Source organism: Passer montanus, unplaced genomic scaffold (assembly GCF_014805655.1).
Source record: "Passer montanus isolate IOZ18808 unplaced genomic scaffold, ASM1480565v1 scaffold14, whole genome shotgun sequence".
NCBI classification, from domain to species: domain Eukaryota; kingdom Metazoa; phylum Chordata; class Aves; order Passeriformes; family Passeridae; genus Passer; species Passer montanus.
In genome coordinates, this window is record NW_024360941.1 from 6,723,065 (window position 1) to 6,747,664 (window position 24,600).

The 24,600-nt window shown below is 38.5% G+C and overlaps 1 protein-coding gene across 11 annotated transcripts in view; it reads left to right on the forward strand.

Moving 5' to 3' along the window:
- PALLD (palladin, cytoskeletal associated protein) overlaps positions 1-24,122 on the forward strand; it is a 190,202-nt gene extending 166,080 nt beyond the window's left edge. For 8 of the 11 annotated variants that reach the window (XM_039699942.1, XM_039699941.1, XM_039699945.1 and 5 more), the window contains 10 exons: positions 1,816-1,917; positions 2,477-2,527; positions 3,921-4,142; positions 9,017-9,166; positions 12,949-13,043; positions 17,973-18,105; positions 19,083-19,290; positions 20,010-20,175; positions 20,929-21,062; positions 22,036-24,122. In XM_039699942.1, the coding sequence (XP_039555876.1) occupies positions 1,816-1,917; positions 2,477-2,527; positions 3,921-4,142; positions 9,017-9,166; positions 12,949-13,043; positions 17,973-18,105; positions 19,083-19,290; positions 20,010-20,175; positions 20,929-21,062; positions 22,036-22,208 (1,434 nt within the window). In that variant the 3' untranslated portion in view covers positions 22,209-24,122. Of the gene's footprint in view, positions 1-1,815; positions 1,918-2,476; positions 2,528-3,920; positions 4,143-9,016; positions 9,167-12,948; positions 13,044-17,972; positions 18,106-19,082; positions 19,291-20,009; positions 20,176-20,928; positions 21,063-21,175; positions 21,227-22,035 lie in introns of all 11 variants that reach the window. The other 3 variants (XM_039699943.1, XM_039699947.1, XM_039699944.1) reach the window with 2 other exon arrangements.
- The last annotated feature ends 478 nt before the right edge of the window (positions 24,123-24,600 follow it).

Below are 24,600 nucleotides of genomic sequence, written 5' to 3' on the forward strand. Positions count from 1 at the left end.
TGACAGATAGAATTTTGACCAGTAGAATAGAAATAACCCATAGTACTAACTTACAGACTCAAGAGTTAATGAACTGCCTGAAAAGTCAAGAAATTAGGTAAAATGAGCATATCAACAATGGAAATGCACAGCCAAAGATCTCTGTTCCTTTTTATGCACTTAAGATGCATATGAAAGATAAAACACCAAATTCTTCCTGCTCAGAGTTGATGAGAAGCAACTTCCCTAAGAGTTTTTTACAGTTACTAAGGCACTATCTTTGAAGCAGGAATTTCTTTTAAAAGGAAAGTAATTTTAAAAATGTAAACTGTTGCCTCTCTTTTATCAAAAAAATGTTTTTCCAAAAATCTGAATGTCTTGGGATGTCCTTGTGTCACTTTGAAAGGAAGTGGAATTTTATGTTTCTTAGGACAATGCCCAGAATTTTACTAAGTTTGCTACTAGATCTGAGCTGTGAACAGTAGTGGTGGAGTTCAAGAAAGCCCACTGAGTCAGACTGTCTATCAACATTGCTCCATTTTGGTTCTTAATAAGGTCAGTGGAGTGAAGTAGGGAGAATGTTCAGAGTGTCTGCTGCTGCTGTTACCTTTCTCCACTGACTGCACAGCATTTGGCAGTTTTCTGTAGCAGTTAAGCAAAATCACTGTCATAGTGTATTAGTTCCTGGTTTTTTCCAAGGAAGTGGGCTGAGAATGACTGTCAATGCCTATTTTGGAAAGTGAGGGAGATGTTTGGCCTGGGCCAAACATTTGAATGGAATGTCCTGAGAATGCCCACATGGCCCAAGGTAAAAAAAAAAAAAAAAAAAAGAGACCAAGTATGATCAGATGATGTAGGAGCTTGAACTAGATTCCTGTCTTGGGTAAATTCTGTATGTGTAATCATGGCAGTGGGCACTTGAAGAGACTGCAGAAGAAATATAAATGAAGAAAAGTTCATGATTTTCTTAGATACTTGTAACTGAGACAGTGCTGCTATCTAGTTGCCATGAGTTTCAGCCTGCTGGTTTAGCTGCAATATGACATTAAGACAAAATTAATTAAATGAGCTTTTTTTAAAAAGCAAGCGTGAAGTAGATGTAATGTTTACAATTTCCATTCTTCATTCGTTTTTAAGTTCTCTCTTTAAATTAGGTGTTTCACCATGAAATGAGTTTGTCTTCTACAAACTTGCATTTTTTTGTGATGTTGATTTGTAAGAGAGTGTCTGAAATGCATTCATAAATGCAGGAAGAAAACTAGTAATAAAATAATTGATTTATACATTAAGATTTTCCTTTAACTCAATTTCTCAGTGTAAATTGTCTTTTATAAGCTGTCTCTGATTTCTGAAAGAGTAAGAAGAAACAGAAATTTGAAAATCTTAAAGAATACATTTTTCTGTATTTTGGAAAAAATGTTCAAGTAGAGTAGAATCTCCTTATAATTTTTGGCAGTATTTTCTGCCTTGTGGTTTTAACGTAAAAACTGAGCAGAATGACTTGGATAAGATTTGAGATGATTTGCTGTGCCCTCTTCTGATGGCCATGATTTAAGCAGTTCCTATTGCTCATTCCTACCCAAGTTCCTGGCACAAGGATGGAAACAAATGGCAGAGTCAGTGTAAGGGTTGCTTAAGCCAAAAGAGCTACTTGTAATACTAAAAAAATGCATTACAAACTGTGGTAGAAAATTTCTGTTAGAAACATATTGCTGCTCTTTTTTATCAACATTACTTTAAGCATTGCTTACTATGTACTGCTTTGTAGATGGAGAAATAGTATCTTTTCTTTCTTTTGCCTCCCCTCTCATCTCCTTTTTATTTTTTTTTGTTCAGAGACTAACATATGAGGAAAAAATGGCTCGTAGGTTGCTGGGAGCAGACAGTGCTGCAACTGTCTTCAATATACAGGAACCAGAAGAAGATCCTGCTATACAGGTGACACATAACTCTACAATTTCACAGGAAAAAATGCCTTTCAGTTTTTCTTTTTTACTGACTGTGATTGTCATTAAAATAAAGTCCTACATGAGATGATAAATATATACAAGATAGGATGGTTATTGATTACAGAAGTCATATGTTATCTATTAGTGAAATAAACTGGAGGATCACATGTCTATTGCTCAGTTTTTCCATAAGGTTGAGACTTCTCAAATGTCTGCTTTCTGCTTTAAACTCTTCTGTTTATCCTGTTCTGTCCTGACCTTTAAGTCTCTCAAGGCAGAAATGCATCTACTATCTTGAAACCATCTTCTCTTTATTTGTGTAATAGGCACTTTTTGGGTGCAGACCAAAACCACAACAGAAAGTCTGCTTGGAAGGCCAGGTACACGCTCTCCATTGTTCAGATGCCAGAGCTGCTATTCAGAAATGTGTAGCATTCGTTTGCTTATGGTGCTGCACAAAGTACATTCTCCTGATAAAAACTGAGGAACTGCCATGGATATCTCTTGTTCTTCTTTCTGCCTCTTGATCTTTTCTTCTACCCTTGCAGGAAGCTCGCTCTGTTGGTGCTTCTGTAGTGAGTCCCATGGATATTCAAAAGGTTATCATTTTCACCTTTATCTGTCTTGTGTTTTTGTCTGGTTTTTCTTTCCCCTTTCCATTCTGCTGTTCTTGGTTAATAACAAGAGGTCATCTAGCATTAATAACTGTGGAGAATTGGGCTGCACTCCATTTGTGAGGATGTTCAAGTTGTTCTAGAAGCCTGTGTGAGTGCAGACAGTTTAACAGCAATCAGCGTGTGCTCCACTATCTTTGTGCTGTAACAATAATGTACACTGACATGATACTAACTGTCATGTACTTCGTGGTTTATTTGTATGGTGCACTTCAGGAAAAGAAAAAGAAATTTTAAAACTCTCTGCAGTTTGCAAGGTATTCCTGTCCTCTAGCATTTTTTGCGATTATCGAGGGTTATGATTGGTTCTGTAACCAATGGCAGAAACGTGTCACATCATTCTCAGACCAGAGGCAGCAACAGAGGATGGGGATGTGAAAGAATACTTTCCATGAGATGCATGTTCTCTCTTAAATACAACAAGAGTCAGAGACTGGCCAAAAGTCATTTGAAAGAGTGTCTGAATTTCTGCTGACTGAGAGAAACATTGACTAATATTTTTTTTCCTGCTTCTGAGCTATTTTACAGTCTGACATTTTCACTCTTATTGGTAAGATTTCAAGCAGGAATTCTGGAAAGTAACAGTTCAAGAAAGCAGATAACAGTGTATATCAGTAAATCAAAACAAATTCAAGCAAGTCAGAGTGTTTTACACTTGATGAACCTTTCTGCTCTTCTTGCTATATCTTCAATACAGTTATGGTAAATTTTGTTTCTAAGGGAGGATCCCACACTCAGGAGATCATAGCAACAGGAGTAAAGGGAAACAACTATCATGGACTGCCACTGTTGCAATTTTCCCTTATTTTTGTCCTCATTTTTACAGCCAACTGTAAACAATAATTTTATCCTTCTGGTTCAGCCTCTGGTAGAGTTCTATGCAAATAGCAGATGTGAACCATATGGTCTTCTAGCCATCTGGAAACAAAACCCACCCTAAATCTGTCTGTACCCTCAAGGAAATATTAGTGTGTTCCTTTTGTCTTTATGAACTGCCTCAGAATACTTTTATTCTTATAGGATTTTTTTTAAATGGAAAGAAAGCAACCAATGAGTGACTTTCCCCTTATAAATTAGACCATAAGACAACATGAAATACAGTTTTTGCCTCATACCAGATGTCTTGATTGTTTCATAGGGAAGCTATTGGAGACATGGATTATAGTGTTTTTCTTCAACAAGATACAGTTTCCTTTTATATGTAAAAACTTAATGGCTTGTTAAAGATTGGTAAAATAAAAAAATCCAAACATTAAAAACATACTTTCCTGAGTAATGTGTTGAAGCTGGACACTAATATCTACCTCTTGTTTGACAGGAATATAAAGTCTCCAGCTTTGAGCAAAGGTTGATCAGTGAAATTGAATACAGGCTGGAGAGATCTCCTGTGGAAGAATCAGATGATGAAGTGCAACATGGAGATGAACCTATTGATAACAGTATGTCACCATATTTTGAGATAAAGCTGAAGCACTTCAAAATCTTTGAGGGAATGCCAGTCACATTTACATGCAAAGTGGCAGGAAATCCAAAGCCAAAGGTAAGAAAAGACAGTAAATCTTTCAAGAATTTCTCTGAAGAGTTCTGTGTTGGTCCTTTATGATCAGGCTCTGGACTATGAGCTGTATCTTACAGGAACAGGAGATATTCACACTTGACAAGAAAGAATCTTATCTGGCATAAACTGCCAAATATCTTTTGGCATAAATGGAACTATTCAGTCAAAATCTAGTAAAAAATGCTATTATGAGGCTTCTGCTCTCAGTTACTCCCTTCTGACACTACTTCTCAGATATTTTACCGGGAAGGAAAGCTTCTGTCATTGTCAGAATTGCCTTTCAGGGTACATTTGTGGCACAGAATGCAATGCAATGCTAGAAAGCCCCACGTGAGCTGGCATAGGAGTCCCAAAAGCCTCCTCATCTTGCTAGCATGGGTAATTAGTTCAGGCATGGTAACATGGTAACCCCAAAAATATGTGGGTTTTAGTTCAGAAGCCAGTATGGTATCTCTCATTCTTCAGCATCTACACACACTAACAAGACTGGATTTTACTGGAATGTAGAAGAAGGTGTAATAAAATACCATAAGCTCCCATATATCCCAACAGCAAGATGAGACATGATGGTGAGGTTTTAATGATGAACTTCTGAGGGAGGGTTGGGCTTGGGAAGCATTTCCTTGTAGCAAATGTAAAAGTACCAGCTGCATGATGTCAGTAGTCTGGAAGAATGCCCTCTTGGATAGGTTGCATACAACCATTTCAAAAATTGCTTGGCAATCAACTGACTGATTATGCAGCAGGCAAACAGCAGCAGCTTCTTCAACTCCCCTGGCAAAGCCAGTGAAGTCCTCGCAGCTCTCACAGTGACCTCTCGTGGACAGGGGCTCTTATCTTCTTAGACAAGATCAGTGATGCCCTCTCTGATACATAAAACTTTCACAGAAGCACTCGCATCCAAATCTCACATCTAGTGTAAGTTTTATGGGTGCTTAGGATTTCCAACAGAGATAAATGCTAGTGACTTTATATGCCCAATGCTATATGTGTAAGATAATGTGCAAGCTGGTTTTTTTTTTTTTAAAGACTTTATGAGATAGCAGAGGAAGAACAACAGAGCGCTAGGGCTACATCTACATCAGCAAGGAGTGCAGACCAGAGGAAGAAAATCTCTAGAATGAGCTATCCACCCCTACACATGTCAGAAGGTTTTACTCCAGGCTAGCTCTAATCTCGTCCCACAGACTGAAGCAGATGCACACTAGATGAGTTCTTGGAGCACATTTTCTGGCTTAGTTTCATCTGAAAGGAATCCAGTTCTGTGCTCCAAGAGCACAACATGATGTGAACCACTCCAAATAAGTGGATCAGTATACTTGTATCAAAAAACCACTCCTGCTTCAAACTGGACACACACACTGAGAAGATAAGCTCAGTCTGACTGAAACCAAATTTTCCATGTCTAGCATTACTTCTGAGATGACCCTAGGTAAGAGGCTGTTGTGCCGAACAAGGGTGGAATGCAAATGGGTCTGTTGCTGATAGAAGTGCAGTGTGTGCAGAGATATTCTTTCTGCCTGAGGCTTATGACTAAATTGCTAGATGATCTATTATGAGTCAGCCTTAGTCAACTTCACCGTCCCCTAATTTCCACAGTTTCCAATTAAGGTGTAGTTTCTCTGTCTGATTTAAGACAGATGAAAGGGGATGTCTCCTTTCCCTCACTGGGGTGATAAGGATTGCACAGCCAAGAAACCACATTCCTAGCACTTCCCCTAAAGCATGCCCTTACAGAGGAGATCCGATGTGAGCCCCTGTGATTCACAGCCATGTTCTGTTTCCTTGCAGTGTCAAAGCCTGCACATTAAGAAGTGATTTGCTCTTGCACCTGGAACTCTGGCCCTTTGTTCCATTCACTCACAGATGCTTTGTGTAATTTGTTAAGTTGCTTGGGATGGAACCAATATCAGTCCTGTTGTATGGGTGCTTGTTAGCCAGGTTTCACAAATGTCCAAGGCCGTGTCTCCCCCTCATCTGCCAGAGCATTCCAGGACAGTAATTTTGAAAAGCTCAATGGCTGAGGGCTGCCCTTCTGCTGTTATTTGTTGAAGCTGGAAGTGTTGTTTGTGAATAAATTTTTTACTCTGGTAAATGAAAAGCTGGAAATAATTTACTAACTTGAAGCTCCTCCCTTCTAAGTATTCTGTCAGGTCTGCCAAGGAATGGCTTTGGGAAAGACTGCAGTGTTTCTAAAATCTGGCATTCATTACAAGGGATTTTTCTAAGCAGAGTTATTGGCTTGATTATTTTTCCCCCGAACATGCCATGTAAATTGAAGACTGATGTGCAGACTCTGTCTTCATATGTATGACTTTAAATCTGAGCCTACTCTTTGTTATAACCTTTGGTGTAATATAAAACTATTTTCTCATTGAAATGAGAAATCTGTGGTTCTACAGGAGGGGCTATGGAATACTTCTTTTTAAGGGATTATTTCTCCTCAGAATTCAGATAGTGCCATACAAGAGGTTAATTGATACACAAATGTTACATAAATCTCATACTGCTCACTCTTCACATGGCTGAATATAATTCTTGGTGATTAAAACAGCTTGTGCTGCCCAAGCTCAAACCCCTCTTTGTACTGTGTATACCATTGTATTCCTAGTCATTGCACACTGGTTTCTGAAAATCTGGTGTAAATAAAAGCAATCCAGCTGCAGTCTTCAGTTCTTGCGTAGTTTAACGGTACATTTATTGAAAGTTATCCTAGGAGGAAAATACTTTACTGCAAGGACCATTGTCTCCTGCAATGGTACTGTTTTACTTATTTACTCCATGTAAGATAAAGGTAATATTAAGAATTTATTGCTCATATGGGATGCCAATGCTTTTAAACTCAGTTGATATAAGTTTTGGACAACATATACATGATGTTTGGATAGCTGGTTCAGTTAATATTTGTGTGTATTTCCATGCATGTCTCCTGATATTTTTGATAAGTGTACTGTTATTAAATAGTTACTACTTAATGCAGTAGATTTCCAAGCAACATTATGACACATGTAAAGCATGCAAGTTAAAACTCATTTTTTGCAGCAATGTTGTTTTAGCACCCATTAGCATGTGTATATAAGTGATCAAATATCTCTTCCATCTCCAGTAAGTGCTCTGTCAGCAGACAAGAAGATGACTAAACCTTTTGTTCGGGCCACAGAGTCTCTGCAAGGCTGCTGACAGACAAAATGGGAAACAAGTATAACCAGCTATTGAGGAAATGAAATCATTTCAACTTACGCATAATGCTTGTTAATATAAAAATCATACACAGTAATAAATATTTAAGCAAAATTTCCACTGATTTTCACCTAAAAAACCTCCATTGTTTTTTGTGAAATTCAAAAGTATGCCCTTAACTTTGCCCCAAGTGAGTGAATTTCAAGCCTTGAAATGTTGGCACACATGAAGAACCCAGCAGATTAAACTCTATCAGGAATGGAATTGCACATTGCTCTGTCACTTCATTTTTTACTAGAGAGCCAGCACCCTTTCTTCACTCTTAAGACCTAAATTCCCACTTCAAAAATGAGGTTGGCCAAAATGTGTTTTTTGCTCATCCTGAATAGTCCCAGCAGGACCAGGACAAATACAGTTGTACTTTGAATGAGTTGGCCTCCTAAAAATGATGTAGGTATCTTCACAAATGTCTCAAATGCTGAACACAATTGATGTTATGTGTAGTACACATTTCAGAAACGACAAGTAAATAATGTTCTACTTAAATATGGATTTGGGCAGCTGAATACAGCCTTCCTAATATAACATTTTTCTGCTATTCCTCTGTGTGTGTTCATGCATACCCAACATTTACTTTTGATTCCAGCAGATATCAGTTTGGGATTTTACTTTATTATTATAATACTAAAAAAAACCAAAACAAAACAATACTCCTGAAAGCTAGGTAATTTTTTTTTCCCTTCAAGTTTGAGGTACTAAAAGTACATTTATTTTGTGTGCAATTCATGGATTACTGTAAGATATTATCCTGCATACATCATTTTTTTGGCTCATTGAAAGTATATCTTGGGTCAGCCAGAGAATGAAATTATGTATCAGAAGTGCTGGAAAAGCCCTCTGTTTGATAGCCAACGTAACAGTTCTGTGCAGCTTGGAACTGTGCTGCTGTTGGCACACAGTTGTTAATGGATGTCGCTGGGCTGCTTTGCTTTGAAGTATTTCCTATGACTTTGCAAAGCTGCCCACTTGCGTAGCTGGCCTGTCACATTGTTAGGGATGACATTGCTAGGTTCAATCATGTCATTGCACTGAGCTGGCCCCTCCACATACTGAGCTGCTCACTGCCAGTGGGAGCAGCTCTATCCCTTCTGGCATTTTGGTCCAGTCCAGTCAGCGTAATGGATATGAGACAAAACAGGTGTTTCAACAGTGAGATCATTGCTTCTATTTTGTCCATCAATGAATTAATTAGGCCTATCATTATCTTGGGTTTTTTATTTATGTTTTTATTTTCTGAAAAGAGAGCAAAAGCATTCTCAAGTTTTTTCTGCAACTTCTTCAGATTTAGGCAAAATAAATGTAAAGTTAGTAATCTCTGAAATCAGTTATCTCTTCTTTGTAATGACGTTTAGTTTCAGTTTTTGAAATGTTCAGCCCTTATGCACCTGTACGTTCTGTTGGAAATCGTTCAGGCTGTTGTTTCTCTTTGGACCACTGATAATCTTGTAACTGTTAGTGAAAGTGAGTCATAGAAAGAGGAGCTGATCAAAGCAGTTTTCTTTTACGACTTACCAGAGAGTTTTTCAGCAGTTAATTTCGTTAGTGTTGTTAAATGAGAAATTATGGCAATGAGCACCCACCTCTTACCAGCTGTGCTTTGCTTTTTTCCCCTGTAGATTTATTGGTTTAAAGATGGGAAACAAATTTCTAAACGAAGTGATCACTACCGAATTCAAAGAGAACCTGATGGAACTTGCTCGCTGCATACTGCAGCCTCCACCCTGGATGATGATGGGAATTACACTATTATGGCTGCTAACCCACAGGTAAATGAAGGTTTGGCTCTGGAGCAAACATCCTTCTGGACATAAATCTTCAGAAAACTATCTCATCTCACATATGCATGATTTAATTAAATGATGAAGTCACTGTAAAGTATGCAAGTTAGATTTCTGTTTTCATTTTGCATCAGTAGGGTGGGACCTTTCTATCTCCAAGAGATTAGCAACTCAACAGTAGTTTTTCTCCTATGGCTTGAGGTTCCAGGAGGAGGGGTATAATTTTTTAATTACTCTTACACTAGTTGTTTCAGCTGATAACATCTCAGTATTCTAACTGAGCACATATATAGAAAGGGAGAAAAAGATCCAGTTTACCAGCAGAAGCAACCCAATCCAGCAATTTCTTTCTTTTGTGCACCCTACTCGCTGACTGAGGCCAATTTTTTTGAAATGAGTGGGAGTATATCACACCTCAACATGCTTACAGTAGGCAGACTGCAAGTCTCTAAAGCAAAAAAAAAATCTAGCACTATTATGTAGCAGTCCCGTGTTGATCTTAAACAGTGCTTTTCTGAAACACAGAGTGTTACTGGTTTAGCAATTTTTCAATGCATTTTCGAAGCATTTTTTCTTTGCAGATTTAATACAAGAGTTGAGGTACACAGCAGAAACCAACTAGTTCATTAGACATAGCCACACTTGCAGGTCACTCATCCTATGGAAGTCACTTTTTCAATCCACTTTTCCTACACCACAGCAAATTGAAGGGCAAGAGTTGCATGTGAGAAACCAAAGCAGTAACATAACTTTTGGGATGTAATGAATTATTTTCATCTGTAGTACCAAATATGTTGCCAAAACCAGGCCTGCAAGCAGAATCACCCTGTAGAATAACAAACTGTATCACTGAGACAGAGTTTAATCTAAGCAGGAGTGTTGTGCTCTGTTATGCACGTTGCTAGGTTACTCAGCATGACGCTGCCATTTTTGTCTCACTATTCAGCTTGTCAGTCCTGCTCATACTGCAGAGGGCTTGGGAATATAAGGGTTTGTACACACAGGCAACACACAGAGAGCAGCTTTTGGGTGGATTCTATGAACTGCAGTGCTTAAATATAGGTGGTTTAATTGTTATTTCTACATATGTAAGTAAAAGAAATATTAATGAAATAGTGTAAGGCCATGGAATTGTTCAAGCTGTGAGCTTTTACACATAGATGACTTTGTTACCAATACTTGGTACCATTTAAGTTGTGAAATTTCACAACAGGTTTAAAATATGCATGCTCAAGGTAAGAAATATTCCTGTTCATCTTCCTCTAAGTGTAGGCTCAGTTCATGCACAGAGTTTCCCTGTGTAGTGATACTGTGTGATCCGAAGTCTTGGAGAACTTGGTGAACAAACTGCCTTTGTGTTTGGGCACTGTACTCTGTCCCTGAATATTTACAGCCTACTTTGGAGCATTTGTTGTTCTGGATAATGTTCATTCAATGACACAACAGTGACCCAGGTTACCAGTCACGGATGGCACTGCTTTGTTAGTGGGTTTTTGGATGTACTAAAATGAGCTGGGTTTGTGCAGTTCCCAGCTTGGAGCTTGAAAAAGCAGCTTTGTTAAATGCTAAAATTCTGTGCTTGTGCTTTTTTCCTCTCTTTGGAAAAGAACCAGAAGCATCCTCCTTTTTACAGTGTAATTCCCAAGCAAACATACTTATCTCTTCCACTATTTGCTTGCTTTTACTATGCATTTAACAGTACAATGGAGGCAAAGAAGGGCAGTGAGTTAATGTACTAGCCTTTCACACTCAAAGATCTGGATTCCAATTCTTTTAAGTCATCCTGAGTGGAAATAATTTTGGCAGACTTCTCAATTCTAATGGAAAGTTGTCCACGTCTCAAAGCTATCACAAACTTAGGCAAATTTGGCAATCTTTCCTTAAGAAAGTGAAGTACGTAAATATAAGGGAGCTCACATCAGAACTCTGATGGATTGGTAGATATTTGCTAGGCTGTTGCTGTGTTTGGTCATTGCTATTGGAATCACCAAACTTTAGAGCAAAAGATGTATTCTCAGCTGATAGAAATCAGTTTTATTAAAGGATTCAGTTCATAAAAGCTCTGCCAGTCCATGCCATCTCATGACCTGGGCTAACATAATGGGATTTATGTGTAAAATGCCTTGTTGACAGACCCTGGAGATCGTCCATGGTAGTTAACACAGCAGGGCCCATTGCCTACGGCATAAAGTGCAGTGAGCTGGAATTAAAGTTCTGACACACCACTGGGGTTTGTTGTAAAATTTGCCATAGAAGTTAATCCAGAGCAAATGGACCCTGGGCCTAGACAAACACAAAACCCTGCCTGGTTTAGGCCTTTAGTTAGAGATTATATCCCTTAACTGAGCTCTTTCTATGAACAGTATGGGCTTGCATAGAGTTATTTTTCACCTTCTTTCTTTTTATCCCATTCCCTCTGCTTCTTTGCATTACAAACCCAGTCCTCAGGCTGGAGTTCCCTTAGTTTCTAGGACATCATCTCATTAATTACTTCCCACTCATTGCTTCCATCCTCTCCATCCTGTGACTTTTCTGAAATCTTTGGCTTCCTGCTTAATCTTCCCTATCCAAATTCCTTATTGCCCTTTGTGTTTCCATTTGTGACACCATCATGTACTGGGATATGCAGAAATGATCCCAAACTATGTGTATTCATCACCTGCCAGAAAAATATTAATATGTAGTGGTACCCAAAATAGAAATTCATTTGTTCCAGATGTCTTCAATGGTCTTGTAACATAAGGGGAAAAATAAAGTTTTTACATAAGGAATTGCTGTGGGTCTGTCACAATGGCTTATTTTAATGCAGGGATTTTACTTCTGGACTAAATGGGTCATGGGAATAGAAGTGGGACACAGACTTCATTTCTAAGGGAACATAAAAGTTGTTGCTATTTGAAGGCTGCTTGTGAGCCTGGTGAAATTGTTTTTTGATGGGATTTGGACCGTTCTTAAAGAACTGCTGTTTGCAACCCCGCAAGTACTGTGATAAAAATATTTGTCACTTTTATGCTGGCAGACTTGAGTGTGGAGCTCACAGCTTCGAGCTGAAATACACTGCAAAGCTGATGTGGATGCTGCTTTACTGCTACCAGCCCGGGGGGCAGAGATGTTATTATGACCACCAGATGCCTTCACCCCTTAGAAGGCAGCCCCATCCCAAATCTGTTAGGACTAGTGCTTGTGGTGGAGAACCTGTCTTCTAAAACACAAAGTAAAAGAAAAAAGGGGGCCAAATACACCAGAGCCATGTTTTATTTATCTTTCATTGAAAATAACCTGAATTATCACCAAAGTCCATCAGCACAGCTGTGCCTTTCAGTGCAATTCCTCAAACAAGATTCACTCTGCAGAGAGGACCTGTTAAGTACCTGTCAAATTATTTTGGCTTTCACATTAATGAGGGGTTTTTTGAGTTTTGAACCCACCGGATCAAGTAGTTCAATCCACTTTGGAGGCAGCAACTGCCTCTGTTGGTAACTGCCAACACTCACCATGGGCCATCTTCTGCCCACTTGCCACACACAGAGGAAACCTGCCCACATCAATAACAGTCAATAAGAACTTGGAACTTGATTGCCAGTGGTATTAACAGTCATTTTTTAAATTAAAAAAACATGAATGTATTATAGTCACAGTCATTCCAGTCTGCTCTGTGTTAGACTGGAAGCTGATAAAATGGGTAGGGGAAAAAAGGGAACAGATCAGATTGAACATTTATTATTACATATTTTAAGTCTTTTCATATTCCTTCTCTATCATCCTAACAGGGCAGAGTGAGTTGCACAGGCAGGCTGATGGTTCAAGCTGTAAATCAAAGAGGCCGCAGTCCTTGGTCACCTTCAGGTCAGCCTCACATAAGAAGGTATTTGATGCATTTTTTTTCTTTTAATAATATGGATTTTGCAAAATAACTGTGGCAAAGTAAAGAATGTGAGGTAAGCAGGTAAGTTAAAAGCACGGCATTCAGGAAGAAATGTGACCTCTGCTGTCTGAAAATTGCTACAGAACTTGCACACTCAGAAGTATAAATCTGAAATGCCATGACTTTTAAATATCCTTACATTTCCCTGTGTGTCCTCCTCCTTTCTCTGTGGTGTTTGCTAGTTACTCTGTATCTCAAATTACACTATCAGCTATTGGGAAGGCTCTTGTCACTTAGGCTTTTTAAAAATATTTCGTGTGATTAGGATTCTACCAGGAATCCCCATCTTCTGCAGCTTCTAGGAAGTGTTCATTTAATAACTGCATGCCAAAGAGGTTTATCAGATTTACATTAGAAATATTTTAGTATTTCAGTATTTAATATTTCAGTTCAAGTTCTTATAAGGAATTATGAGTCAGAAATAAAGTATTAAACTTATCTTTGGTGAGTTTACAGTTATTTTCATACGAAGCTATGGGTTATGTTTGTGGACCATAGAAGGGAATTTTCCCTTCAAATAATTTTTTTCTTTGCCCAAAGCATTTATGAGGCTGTTTAGCTCAGCTTAGACAGCTTTAGATGATACAAAAAAGTTGATTTTGGTTACCAGAACTGTTTCAAGGGCTCTGGTTTCTAGATTCTGTTGTTGTGAGGCATGTTTTTTGTTTAATGCTTCCAACAGCCATAGAATCTCAATATTGCCCAACTAATACACAGAGTATACTAATATACAGAGTACATGTAATTATACAGTCAGTGCACAACCAGGAGAGGATTTCTTTAACAGTTAGTACTGGTACGAACTGGTACTAGCATGTAATGTACAACTGCTGCATGTAAAACAGGCTCTCTTTCCCCCTCTGCTAGCTATAAAGTGTTAGGAAGTGAGACTGGTTGGTTAAAAGATCTTGTCAGTCTTATTCCTGCATGGAACAAACTTCAACCCTGAAAGCATTTCCCAGCATTTCTCTGAGATGGCCACCAGCTCCCTCTGCAGTGTGTCATCTTGTGTTAAGCCCAAAGCTCAGAGTACCTCCGGAGGGGAATATCCTGCCAGGCTGCTCTGAGAGAACAGCACAGAAAAGGCTGGGACCACCTGGCATAGCCTCTCCAGTCACTAATGCACTTAGCACCTCCAGGTAATGGGTACAAATGGAAAGTCCACATTAACCCCTGAAGGGAAAAGCTGCCATGAAGAATCAGGTTTCAGCTGAATAAGTCAGTGCACACAGGGTGACAAAGGGGAAAGACCTTTAAAAGCAAAGATGATGGGAAGGTAGGTAGGGGTGAAAACATCAAGCAGCTGCCACTCCTGCAGCTTCCTGAAGGACAAAATGTGAGGGACAGAACCCCCAGGTAATAATGGAGGAGGCTCTTTTCACTCTCTCCAAATGCATTCAAAGTCCAAGGTCACTTCTGGCTGGTATTTTATTTTCTAATGGAGACAGCCACTCAAGCAGCCACTGTTGCTTTGTGTCCAGTTAGTAATGAATTAGAAATAAGGGATTTCTGTAGAGCAGTTTAATTAAAATTAGAGCAATTATTGGGGTAAAATAACCATGTGAAGGGCTTATCCCATTATCTTTGCTCTGGAAGAGCAGTTTCTGTAAGCATTCAGCACAGAATCTGTTTAGTGACAGTTCTCACTACGCCCACCGGAGGGTTCACCCAAGACTGATGAAATGAGAACACATAAAACCTTCCTAAGACAAAGTCCTGCCACTGGCTTTTCTAATGTAATATGCCAAATTACTGTTCTCCCATATACTGTGGTATTTGTCATGTCTATTGCATTTGACTTTTGATAAGTAATATTCCTATGGCACTACGATATTATAAGATTTTCTGCTTGAGAGTAACAAAATCATTTGTTTGCTTCTTTTACTACAAGTGTAATTATTAGCTTAATGAACTTTATTACTTGTTACACTGTTGACAGGCTTTTTTTCTGACTCTTACAGAATGTTTTCTGGCAGAACTATGGGGTTTTATTTCACTCTTAATATATTTTTCTGACAAACATATAAAATACATTTAGCTGACAAACATCACTTTCTTAGTATCACTTGATGTGGGCAGCTACTTTTGAATTTTTTGATGTGTACAAAGCTTGGACTCAATCCCTTAGATGACAAGGTGCTCAACAAACATTGTGTCACCTAAGCATGGCAGCCAGAGTCCAAAATAAATCATGAAATACAAGAGATTTAAAAACTAAAGATTCCTATCACCCTGCTCTCAATTAGGGGATAAATTTGAACTTAATCTCCTTAATTCTAAATTAGTGATCATTACTATATGACCAGTCGTGAAGTCTTCTTCATCTCCTTACTGAAATTCCCAGTGCATTGTACTGTACCAACCCGTGGAGTCTCCCCTGGACACATTATTACATGGTGTCAGTTGTGCTGAAGCTGATCTCTGCAATGCAATGGCTGCGTTGCAACTCCAAAGAGCCCACGATGAATCCAAGTTATTCCAGTCTTTTGCAATTTGTCATTCTTAGACATCTGAAGCTACTTGGCTCTACTCATTTCATTATTTGTTTAAAACCACAAAATGTTTTAGAATTGAAATTACCCTAGTTTCACCACGCAAGGCAAAGGCTAAAAAAAGAGTCTGTGATTTTAGGGTAAGCTTACCAAGAGGCAGAAATGCAAAATCTGTATTCACAAATTCTTAACTTCTCTGTTTTCCATTTTATTTAACACAAATTCTCCACACACACCTCCCAATTTTGACCAGTGCTGCCTTTTCCTGCAGCTGCAGCTGTGAGTGGGTGGATTCCACACTTCTGTGGTGCCAGTTCACCTGTTTGGCTCAGCTTCGCAAAACCTTACGAAGCACCAGCTACTTGTACTTGGTTGGCATCTTATCAACAGGATGCTTATCAATAATGTGGAGGCAGATTTTGCTCAAGTTGCTTGAACTGTGCAGAACTCACTTGACTAGATACTATAATTTCTAGTTGGTCTTGCAGAACTCATTACCAAACAATATCAGTATACTTTTTCCTTATTGCTCTCCATCTTCCATCCCATCTACCTGCACAAGACATCTATGTCTCCAAACCTGATCAGCAGCTCACCAATTAAAGCTCAGAGTTGCTTATGAGCTGCCATGTTGGACCTACTGAAGTGACTTTGGACATGTTCAAGTGGCAAAAACTGTGAGGTGCTCCAGACACAGATTTAGGCACCTGAAGAGTTACATGAGCTCTTAGTGTGTGCAGGGATGTCAGTCTGTGTTTCCCTTTTCAATATCCAGTCCTACATTATTAAGCAGTATTGAGTGGATATCTACACAAGCCCCCCCAGCCCCTCCATTTGCCTTTAATTGTAGTTGTCAGACAACTGTGATGATCATTAAAAAGTCAACAGTGAATTATTAAAAAGAGAATACCATAGCACAGGTGATGCCTGGCCAATTCAAACACAGCAATATCAGAGAAAAGGGCAACAACAGAGCCCTTATAAAATAAATCAAATTCAAGCAGCTGTAATTAACTGCAGCCTCAGTGGAGCAGAGCATGCAGCTGCAATGTTTATCTCCCATGCAGTAGTACAGCATGTTTTCCAAATGTAACCATTGAGGGGTTTAGGCTCTTTTTTGTTGTGAATTGTTTTAACCTGGAAAAATGACCCTGGGCAGTAGAAAATGCATATGGGCACCTGTACTGCAGCATGGGCACTGCAAACAGCAGCCAAAACAGAAACATTGGCAAAAGTTAACAGGATGTGGGATTCAGAGAAGAGAATTTCACTGTGATGTGTCATTGATAAAAGAGGTCTTTGGAGGATATTTGAGTAGCCCCTCTTCTTTACACAGGATGTTACTGTAGGCAGCAGATGGCTCCAGAATGGAACCCACTGGAGCTGATCAGGCAAGGACAAAAATGGATGTAAAAAATTGTTTCAAGATTCTTTGATTACTAAATCACACAAATGGAATAATCTAATTTCGACAGAAACAAAAATTTAGTTAAATGAGGAATCACTTAGAAAAAGATTTGATGGATTAAATTAAAAGGGAAAAATAGCCAATGCTGAAAATGGATTAAATGATATCATGGAAGCTTAAGGTGATTGATAGTGTGTATGGGGACAGGAGTTTTTTTTCTTCCCTTTTTATTATTTATCAAACTGTTTATGGTACCTTTATATAAAAAAACAAATAACTAGTAACCAAAGTTATTCTCCCTATTTCTCACAAGTGAAACTCATTGTTTCCGTTCCACAGTTTGGTGGCGTTGAAAATACTCAAGAGTATTTCATACAAAAAACCTGTTCAATGAGGAATAAATATATCCACAGCTATTCAATACACAGAATTTTCTGTACAGTCTTCACTAGTGCAGAACAAGAGAAGATAAGTCTGATGTGAAAGGTCTCTTGTCAACTGAGATGGGTTAGCTTTCAGCTGCTGTTGTTTGCTGAAAGGGAACCATGATGTATGAACAACCCATGTACTTTCTGGTGTAATCAGCAGCAGTGAGGGGATTAAATACACAGGACACTAGAAATGGGGAACTGAAGCTCATGCCACAGCCTGCCAACTTATTTGTAGTTTTATTTGTAGTACAGTGATTTAAAGACTAAACAAAAATACTGTAATTCATAAAATTAATTAATTTGCAAGCTGTTATTCTGCAGCAATATTGTTTTATAGGTCATAGTTTGTCACAAGATGTGAATTAAATGAAAGTAATTAAATAACTGTAGTGTCATAATTAAGTCAATCTGGGCCAAATGCTACCAGTGCATGTGTGTAAATATGGGGCGATTATGGGAAAGGTTAAAGAAGTGATTATGGTTCTTCTGATTTAGCAGAGGAAAAAAATAATTTACCTTTATTTCATGTTATTTTAAGACCACGATCTCGATCAAGGGACAGTGGTGATGAAAATGAACCAATTCAGGAACGATTCTTCCGGCCTCATTTTCTGCAGGCTCCTGGAGACCTGACTGTTCAAGAAGGAAAACTATGCAGGATGGACTGCAAGGCAAGTGTCATGCAAAGGGTAGCAGCAGCCTTTTGATAACATCAGCTGACTCAAAAACCACATTGGTTTCTTTTCAAAGCAATTTTGCCTATTGGCAGTTTCGGAGCCTGTTAGCAGGGTAATTAATCTCATTGCTTATGAGTGAGTAAGTGGACAATAAAGTTTCCCTCCCTTCCAATGAAAGTGCTTCAGGCAAATCTTAGAGCTCACAGTAAACTGATTTATAGAATTCAGCTATGCTGTGGTGTGGAGGGAAGCAGCACACACTACAGACAATGTGTTTCTACATTTTAAGTCCTTTTACTAGTTGAGTTTGGAACCCCTGTTAAAAGTTTCAAACAGTATAAACCTGATTTATGACTCTGCTGAGCAGAAATAATTCAGGCTTGGGTGACTTCTGTTTACTTTATGCTGACCTATTTGGGAGAAGCTGTTTGCTCTGAAGCAGTCCCCACAGCAAGTGGCACAGCTTTCAAGAGTGCAAGACTTGTCCATACAGACCAAGCATTAACTAGTGCAAGTGGTGCTGTCACCAGGGCACACCTCAGTGGAATGCAACTTCAGAGGTCAGTAGTTAGTCAGCTAAAATCTTTTTGTCTGCAAGCTTTCCGACAAGAAGTTAATCTAGAAAGGAATATCTTCTCATTCCACCTCAAGAGCAAACAATAAAAAAGACAAAAGGTGTCACCCTGCCTTTTGTTTTGCAATGTATTATTATTTAGCTTCTAGCCTATCTACACACTGATCTTTTTTCAGTCGCGCCCATAAGACATCATGGAATTTAGGGAGTTGGCCAGAAAGTTAAGTAAATGACTACAACTGACTCAATGTGTAAATCAGGACAGAATTAGATCTTTAAATCTTTTGGTACACTTGCAGTAGCAAACCAAACCAAACTTCCTTGAAGAAACAAGTCAGGACTCCTCCAATGTTTCATGTGGCTAAAACAATTTCCCACTGTTCTCTTTACTCTCAAGGTTAGTGGATTACCAACTCCAGACTTAAGCTGGCAACTTAATGGCAGACCAATTCGCCCTGACAGCTCTCACAAAATGTTGGTGCGTGAGAACGGGGTGCACTCCTTGATCATAGAACCGGTCACATCCAGAGATGCTGGAATCTACACGTGCATTGCCAGCAATCGAGCTGGTGAGAATTCATTCAGCCTGGAGCTCACTGTTGCAGGTAATAACTTCATCCTAAGCTTTCAGACTGAGCACTGCCAGGATAGCATGAATAAAGGAAGCATGAATGATGTCAAATGACACGCTGAGGGGTGGAGGGTAAGAAAAGGAAACCTGGCAGTAACAGAAGTATGGTATATTTATAGGTGAGCTATTCATGTTATGTTGTGGCATAAGTTGTCTGGCATGTAATGCCTTTGCACACAGTTAAGAAAAGGGGGCTGCTGGCCTTGAGGCCAGGAACCAGACTATTTCCCTGGATGTTTCTTTGTAATGCCAATCTGTGCAGACCCACGTTACCCCTGGACAGCCAGTGGGAATGCCTTGTGTGTTTCACAGCACATCAGACTAATGCCACTGCAGCCTTCTGGTACAGCAGTTCCTTCTCCAGTTAAAAGTCTGTGCTTTTGTGGAACATGGGGGAGCACATTTTACCAAGCATAGTGCAGGCCGTTTATCTAGTTGTCACGCTCTACATTACAATTATTTTAGGACAGAATCAGCTTTTTAGCATTCACTTTTCCCCCTATTAATATAATGGTGGGATTGTTTTCTTCAGAGGAACCCAGAGGAACCATGACTGAACTTCATGATTAATGAAGACAACACTTATGTTTCCTGCCACTTAAGTCTTTCATAATTGTTTTTGGCACACTGCTGAAAGAAAGGCTATGTTTTCATAGACAAATGTCAACATAACTGCAATCTTTATTTTCACAGCTAAGGAAGTACAAAAAGCACCTGTGTTTATAGAGAAGCTACAAAACACAGGTGTGACTGAGGGATTCCCAGTGCGACTGGAGTGTCGAATCTCGGGAGAGCCATCTCCTCAGATATTTTGGAAGAAAGAGAACGAGTCACTCACATACAACACTGACCGAGTGAGGTTAGACTGAGTTACAATAACCTCCCCATGTGTAACTTCAATGATGATTTATCCTGTAAAGCAAATAAAAACCTAAAAGGTCACATGAACGCTTTATGTAAAGGGCATATCATAAATATTAACTAGTGATTGTAATAATGCATGACATTTACTCAACTTGCAGCCAGCCTGGTGCCTGAACCAGAAATAAAATGGTACTTGTTTTCCATCATTAGACTTTCCATCATAGACACAACTACCTATGCACTCTAAGCAAGAGGAGTTTTACTCTTCCTGAGTCAAAACTACAGAAATTTGCTAGTGAAAACCAAGGTTTAAAAAGAAACACCCTGTGCTTTTCAGCAGAAACTGATTCATAATTCTGCTGTACAGTTAAGCAACTAAGATTCAGTATTTTATATTTTAAGATCTTCCTCAGGTTTCTTTATCCTTTCCACAAAAAGTCTGGGTAAGATCTGGTGTTCCTGCTACTCCAGATGTCTTAATCCGTAATCGTGAAAGAAAAGTTACTTCATGTGTTTTACCTTCTGAGTTTTCAATACAGGATATTAAACTGCCAAATTGTCAAGCATACTCAAGGCTTTATTTTCCACTTGCTAAGTTCAGAGGAAGTTCCATTTTAATTAAAATTTTAATTAAAGTTAGACTATAATCAATCTGTATCTAAGATTGGGTCAGTTTATAATGCCAGTTTAAAACAGCTTACACTGCTTTGTGATTTAAATAGTAATTTTCTACTTTTCTTTTGATTAGCATGCACCAGGATAACTACGGCTACATTTGCCTGCTTATTCAGGGAGCTACAAAGGAGGATGCTGGCTGGTACACTGTTTCAGCTAAGAATGAGGCTGGGATAGTGTCTTGCACTGCCAGGCTGGATGTTTATAGTAAGTGGCTTCAATTTTCATGATCATATTAATCCCCCCAAAAGCAACAGTTCTATAAGTTTTGGGTTGTTCACAGAATGGTTTACATTGGTCTCTCTTTCTTTTGTTTATAGTTTCTCCTCAATAGTAAACATCCACTTCAAGACAACAAATGCTCTGTCAAAGTATATTTCACCGTCTTCCAGACACTAAAGCAAAACAAGCTTGCATGCTTTCTGGTTTTGCTTTGTACATTAAATATAGCTAATTAACAACAGATAACGGCATGATCATATGATTTTTGTGGATCATTATTACTGTTGTTTTGCTGGCACTTCCCTAACCTTTTGTTTTCTTTTGTACATTAGTCTGTAATACACCTGTGACAGCTACCAAAAGTGTAGTAGATGTTTTTATGGCTTTCTCCTTAATTACTCAGTTTGTTCCAAAGCAGCCCCTTATTTTCTTAAAGAAGTATCTCTTACCAGTCTTCTCATAGCAAGAATTAACTGGGAGAGGGGAGTGACTGATAAAGGATGGTTTCTGGGGTGGTGCTGGAAGTGGGAATAGTGAATAAGAGATTTGGTCCAGCATTCTTCAGTATACAAGGGGTGGCAATGGCAACCAGATAATTTCATTTTATGTGCAACAACTCACCCTAGAACAGGCCCATTACTATAACAGGAGTGCACAGAAACAACCTCCTTGCTGTCACCCTTCTAAGTGACACAAGGAAATGTAGAAAACAATGCCAAAAAAGTCACACAGACTGTTGTATTGACTTACCACGCTGGAAGGTGAAACTAGATGCTGAGTAAAAACCCCAAAAAACAACAATGCAAAGAAAGTAAACAAATTTACCTTTGATATAATGGTTTTCTGCTTCTCAGAAATTACTATCTCCTTCACAAAGGGTTGACTGAGCATCTGGCACACTTAGGTGCACCGCTCAAGAAGGCTAACACTTGTTCTTTCCTTTTTAATCTTTTAATAGCTCAGTGGCAACAACCCCCTCAGCAGACCAAGCCAAAGAAGGTGCGGCCCTCAGCCAGCCGATACGCTGCTCTCTGTGACCAAGGACTAGACATCAAAGCAGCTTTCCAGCCAGAAGCAAACCCAGTGCACCTGACAATGCAGCCTGGCCTGGTAGAGAGCGATGATCTGTAGATTCAACTGCCGCTTCCATCATCTTCTTTCAAAGCAGAAACACTGAAAGCCATTGCCTTGACCAATGATACTCCTATGTCACTTTATGCAAGGGCAGACACCTTCATGTACAAAAGATAAACAACAAACACAGTAACCATATATTCCTTATTCATTATACCAAATTAGAAGAATAGATAGATTATTAATAGAAATGTACACATTGCACAACAAATCACATTCACCAGTTCCTTAACCTATGTTGCTTCATAACCCTTTTCATAGAGGCCAAAATGCATCAGAGAGAAAGATTTTTCACTACATACCTTCGTAAGCAGTAAGTAGATGCTACACAGTCTTAATGGTGCAAGATGTTTTCTTCAAGGGTTATCAACAGTTCTAAAATGGCTACACACATTCTGACAGCTACGATGAACAAGTGCAATACTATAAGAATGAAACAGGAAGGGACAAGGAAAGAAATGTAAGCAAATGCTGTATCTCTGCAAACTGCTTTCTATTCAACCATGAAAAAAATAATCTTTCTTTCAATGCTGTTAGTATGGACATCAACACCCTAACTTTCAATTCATTTGTGTTTTTCCTTTTTGCCATCTTGGAGGAGGCTTATTTACAAACACATAGCAATGGCAGTCTAAGCAGAAGTAATTTACTTCTGCAGGACAACCAAGAAGAGATGGCACATAGTAACAATCTACTCCAGACTCAATCACACATTGGTAACTAGATGGGAAAAAATGCTGATAGTATAAACCACTGCAGTGAATTACTGCAAGGGGTGGGAGGGGGACTGTGCAAGAGGTTGAAACTCTCTGGATTTCTGGAGAGCAGGTAACCTTGTAATACTCCCATTCAAGCTTCTGAAATTCTAACATGAGCTGAAAACTAGAGAGTGTATGTATGGAATGTTTGACTGTTTAAAGCTTGTGTAATATGTATGAGGATTTTAGAAATGTATAGTAAGTGAAAAATTGATTGAAACTACACTACGGATTTAAGTGACAAGTATACACCACAGGTGATAGTTTGCAAATCTGAGGAAGTAGAAAATGAAGATAGGCAAAAAAATCCAGTTTGCTTTTTGTTTTTTCTTCTTAATATATGTCTCTGATATTTCCTTCTCCTGACTGCAGGCAAATGTCAACTCTTTTGAGGGGTAGTCTGTGCACCATAGGTGAAAAGCCTGAAGGCTACTTACAGAATGCAAGGCAAATCCATTTGGAAGTGGAGCCCCACTTAAGTCACACCTGACTACGTAGTTTTAAATTAGAATCAAATGAATTTCAGTTGAATGGGAGGGAGGAAGAATGGATGGAAAAATTACTAGGCCTGACAAGGAAAATGAGTGTTTGATGGTACGAGCTACGATACTTCGCTAGGAAAGGAAAACACTGTATTCCTTATATGAAGCACATATATGGTATCTTTCATTATTTATAATAAAAGTGTTGAAATCTTTTATCTCAGTTCATTTATTCAGAAGTCCTGTACTTAGGGATTTGTTTGTTGTTTTTTTTTAATTTTGTAATTGTGTACACCATATATTGCATTACTGCTATACGTGTATTGCTTTGTAAGTACACAAAGTTTGTTTTGTTTTTTAGTGACTAATAAACTTTAGCACACAAGGTAGTACTATTCTGGTGCAGGATATGACTAGTAATGGGGATGGTTAAACTAGATTAACATCAGTCTGACAGGTGGGAATAATCTGATTTTATTCTAGAAGTATGTCATATCTTTTGCCAAATTTTCCTCAACTGTGACATGCTAATTTACTTTTTTGTTTAGCTTCACTAGCATTATTTTGCCACTTTTTATTTGTATTTATAAAAATGTATTATCATTACTTTGGACTGTTGTGCTGATATAATGTGGGTTTAGCATCAATAAATATTACACAAATAGAAAGTTTTCCTTCTGGTAAAGATTAATAACTGTTTTGGTACAAGCATTCAAGTGTAAGATTTGGAAATTTTAAATATTACGAATACAGATTAAATGAGGCCTATATACAGCTTCTAAAAACTACTAGAATTTATCAGAATAGTCTGCTTGTGACCTGGAATCTTGTTTCAACAGAACATAGGAACATTACTCATAAATTCTGACAAATTTTTGCCAAAAAGAGGAACTGGAAGATACTTTTTTTAATAGGCTAGAAAATATGCAGGTCTGTTTTGTATTTCTAATAATTGCAATATGTCATCACTTATAACTGATTCTAAGCAAAAGATACGGTAAATTCATTTATGATCCTGATAACAGGACATTATCAAAATTGGGGGGGAAAAAAGTCAGATTTACTTACAAAATCCTGACTAGTTTCTTCTTTTTTCAATGTGAAGATACCAGGAAAGATGGAACATTATCCATTTTTTTTCTTGTGGGT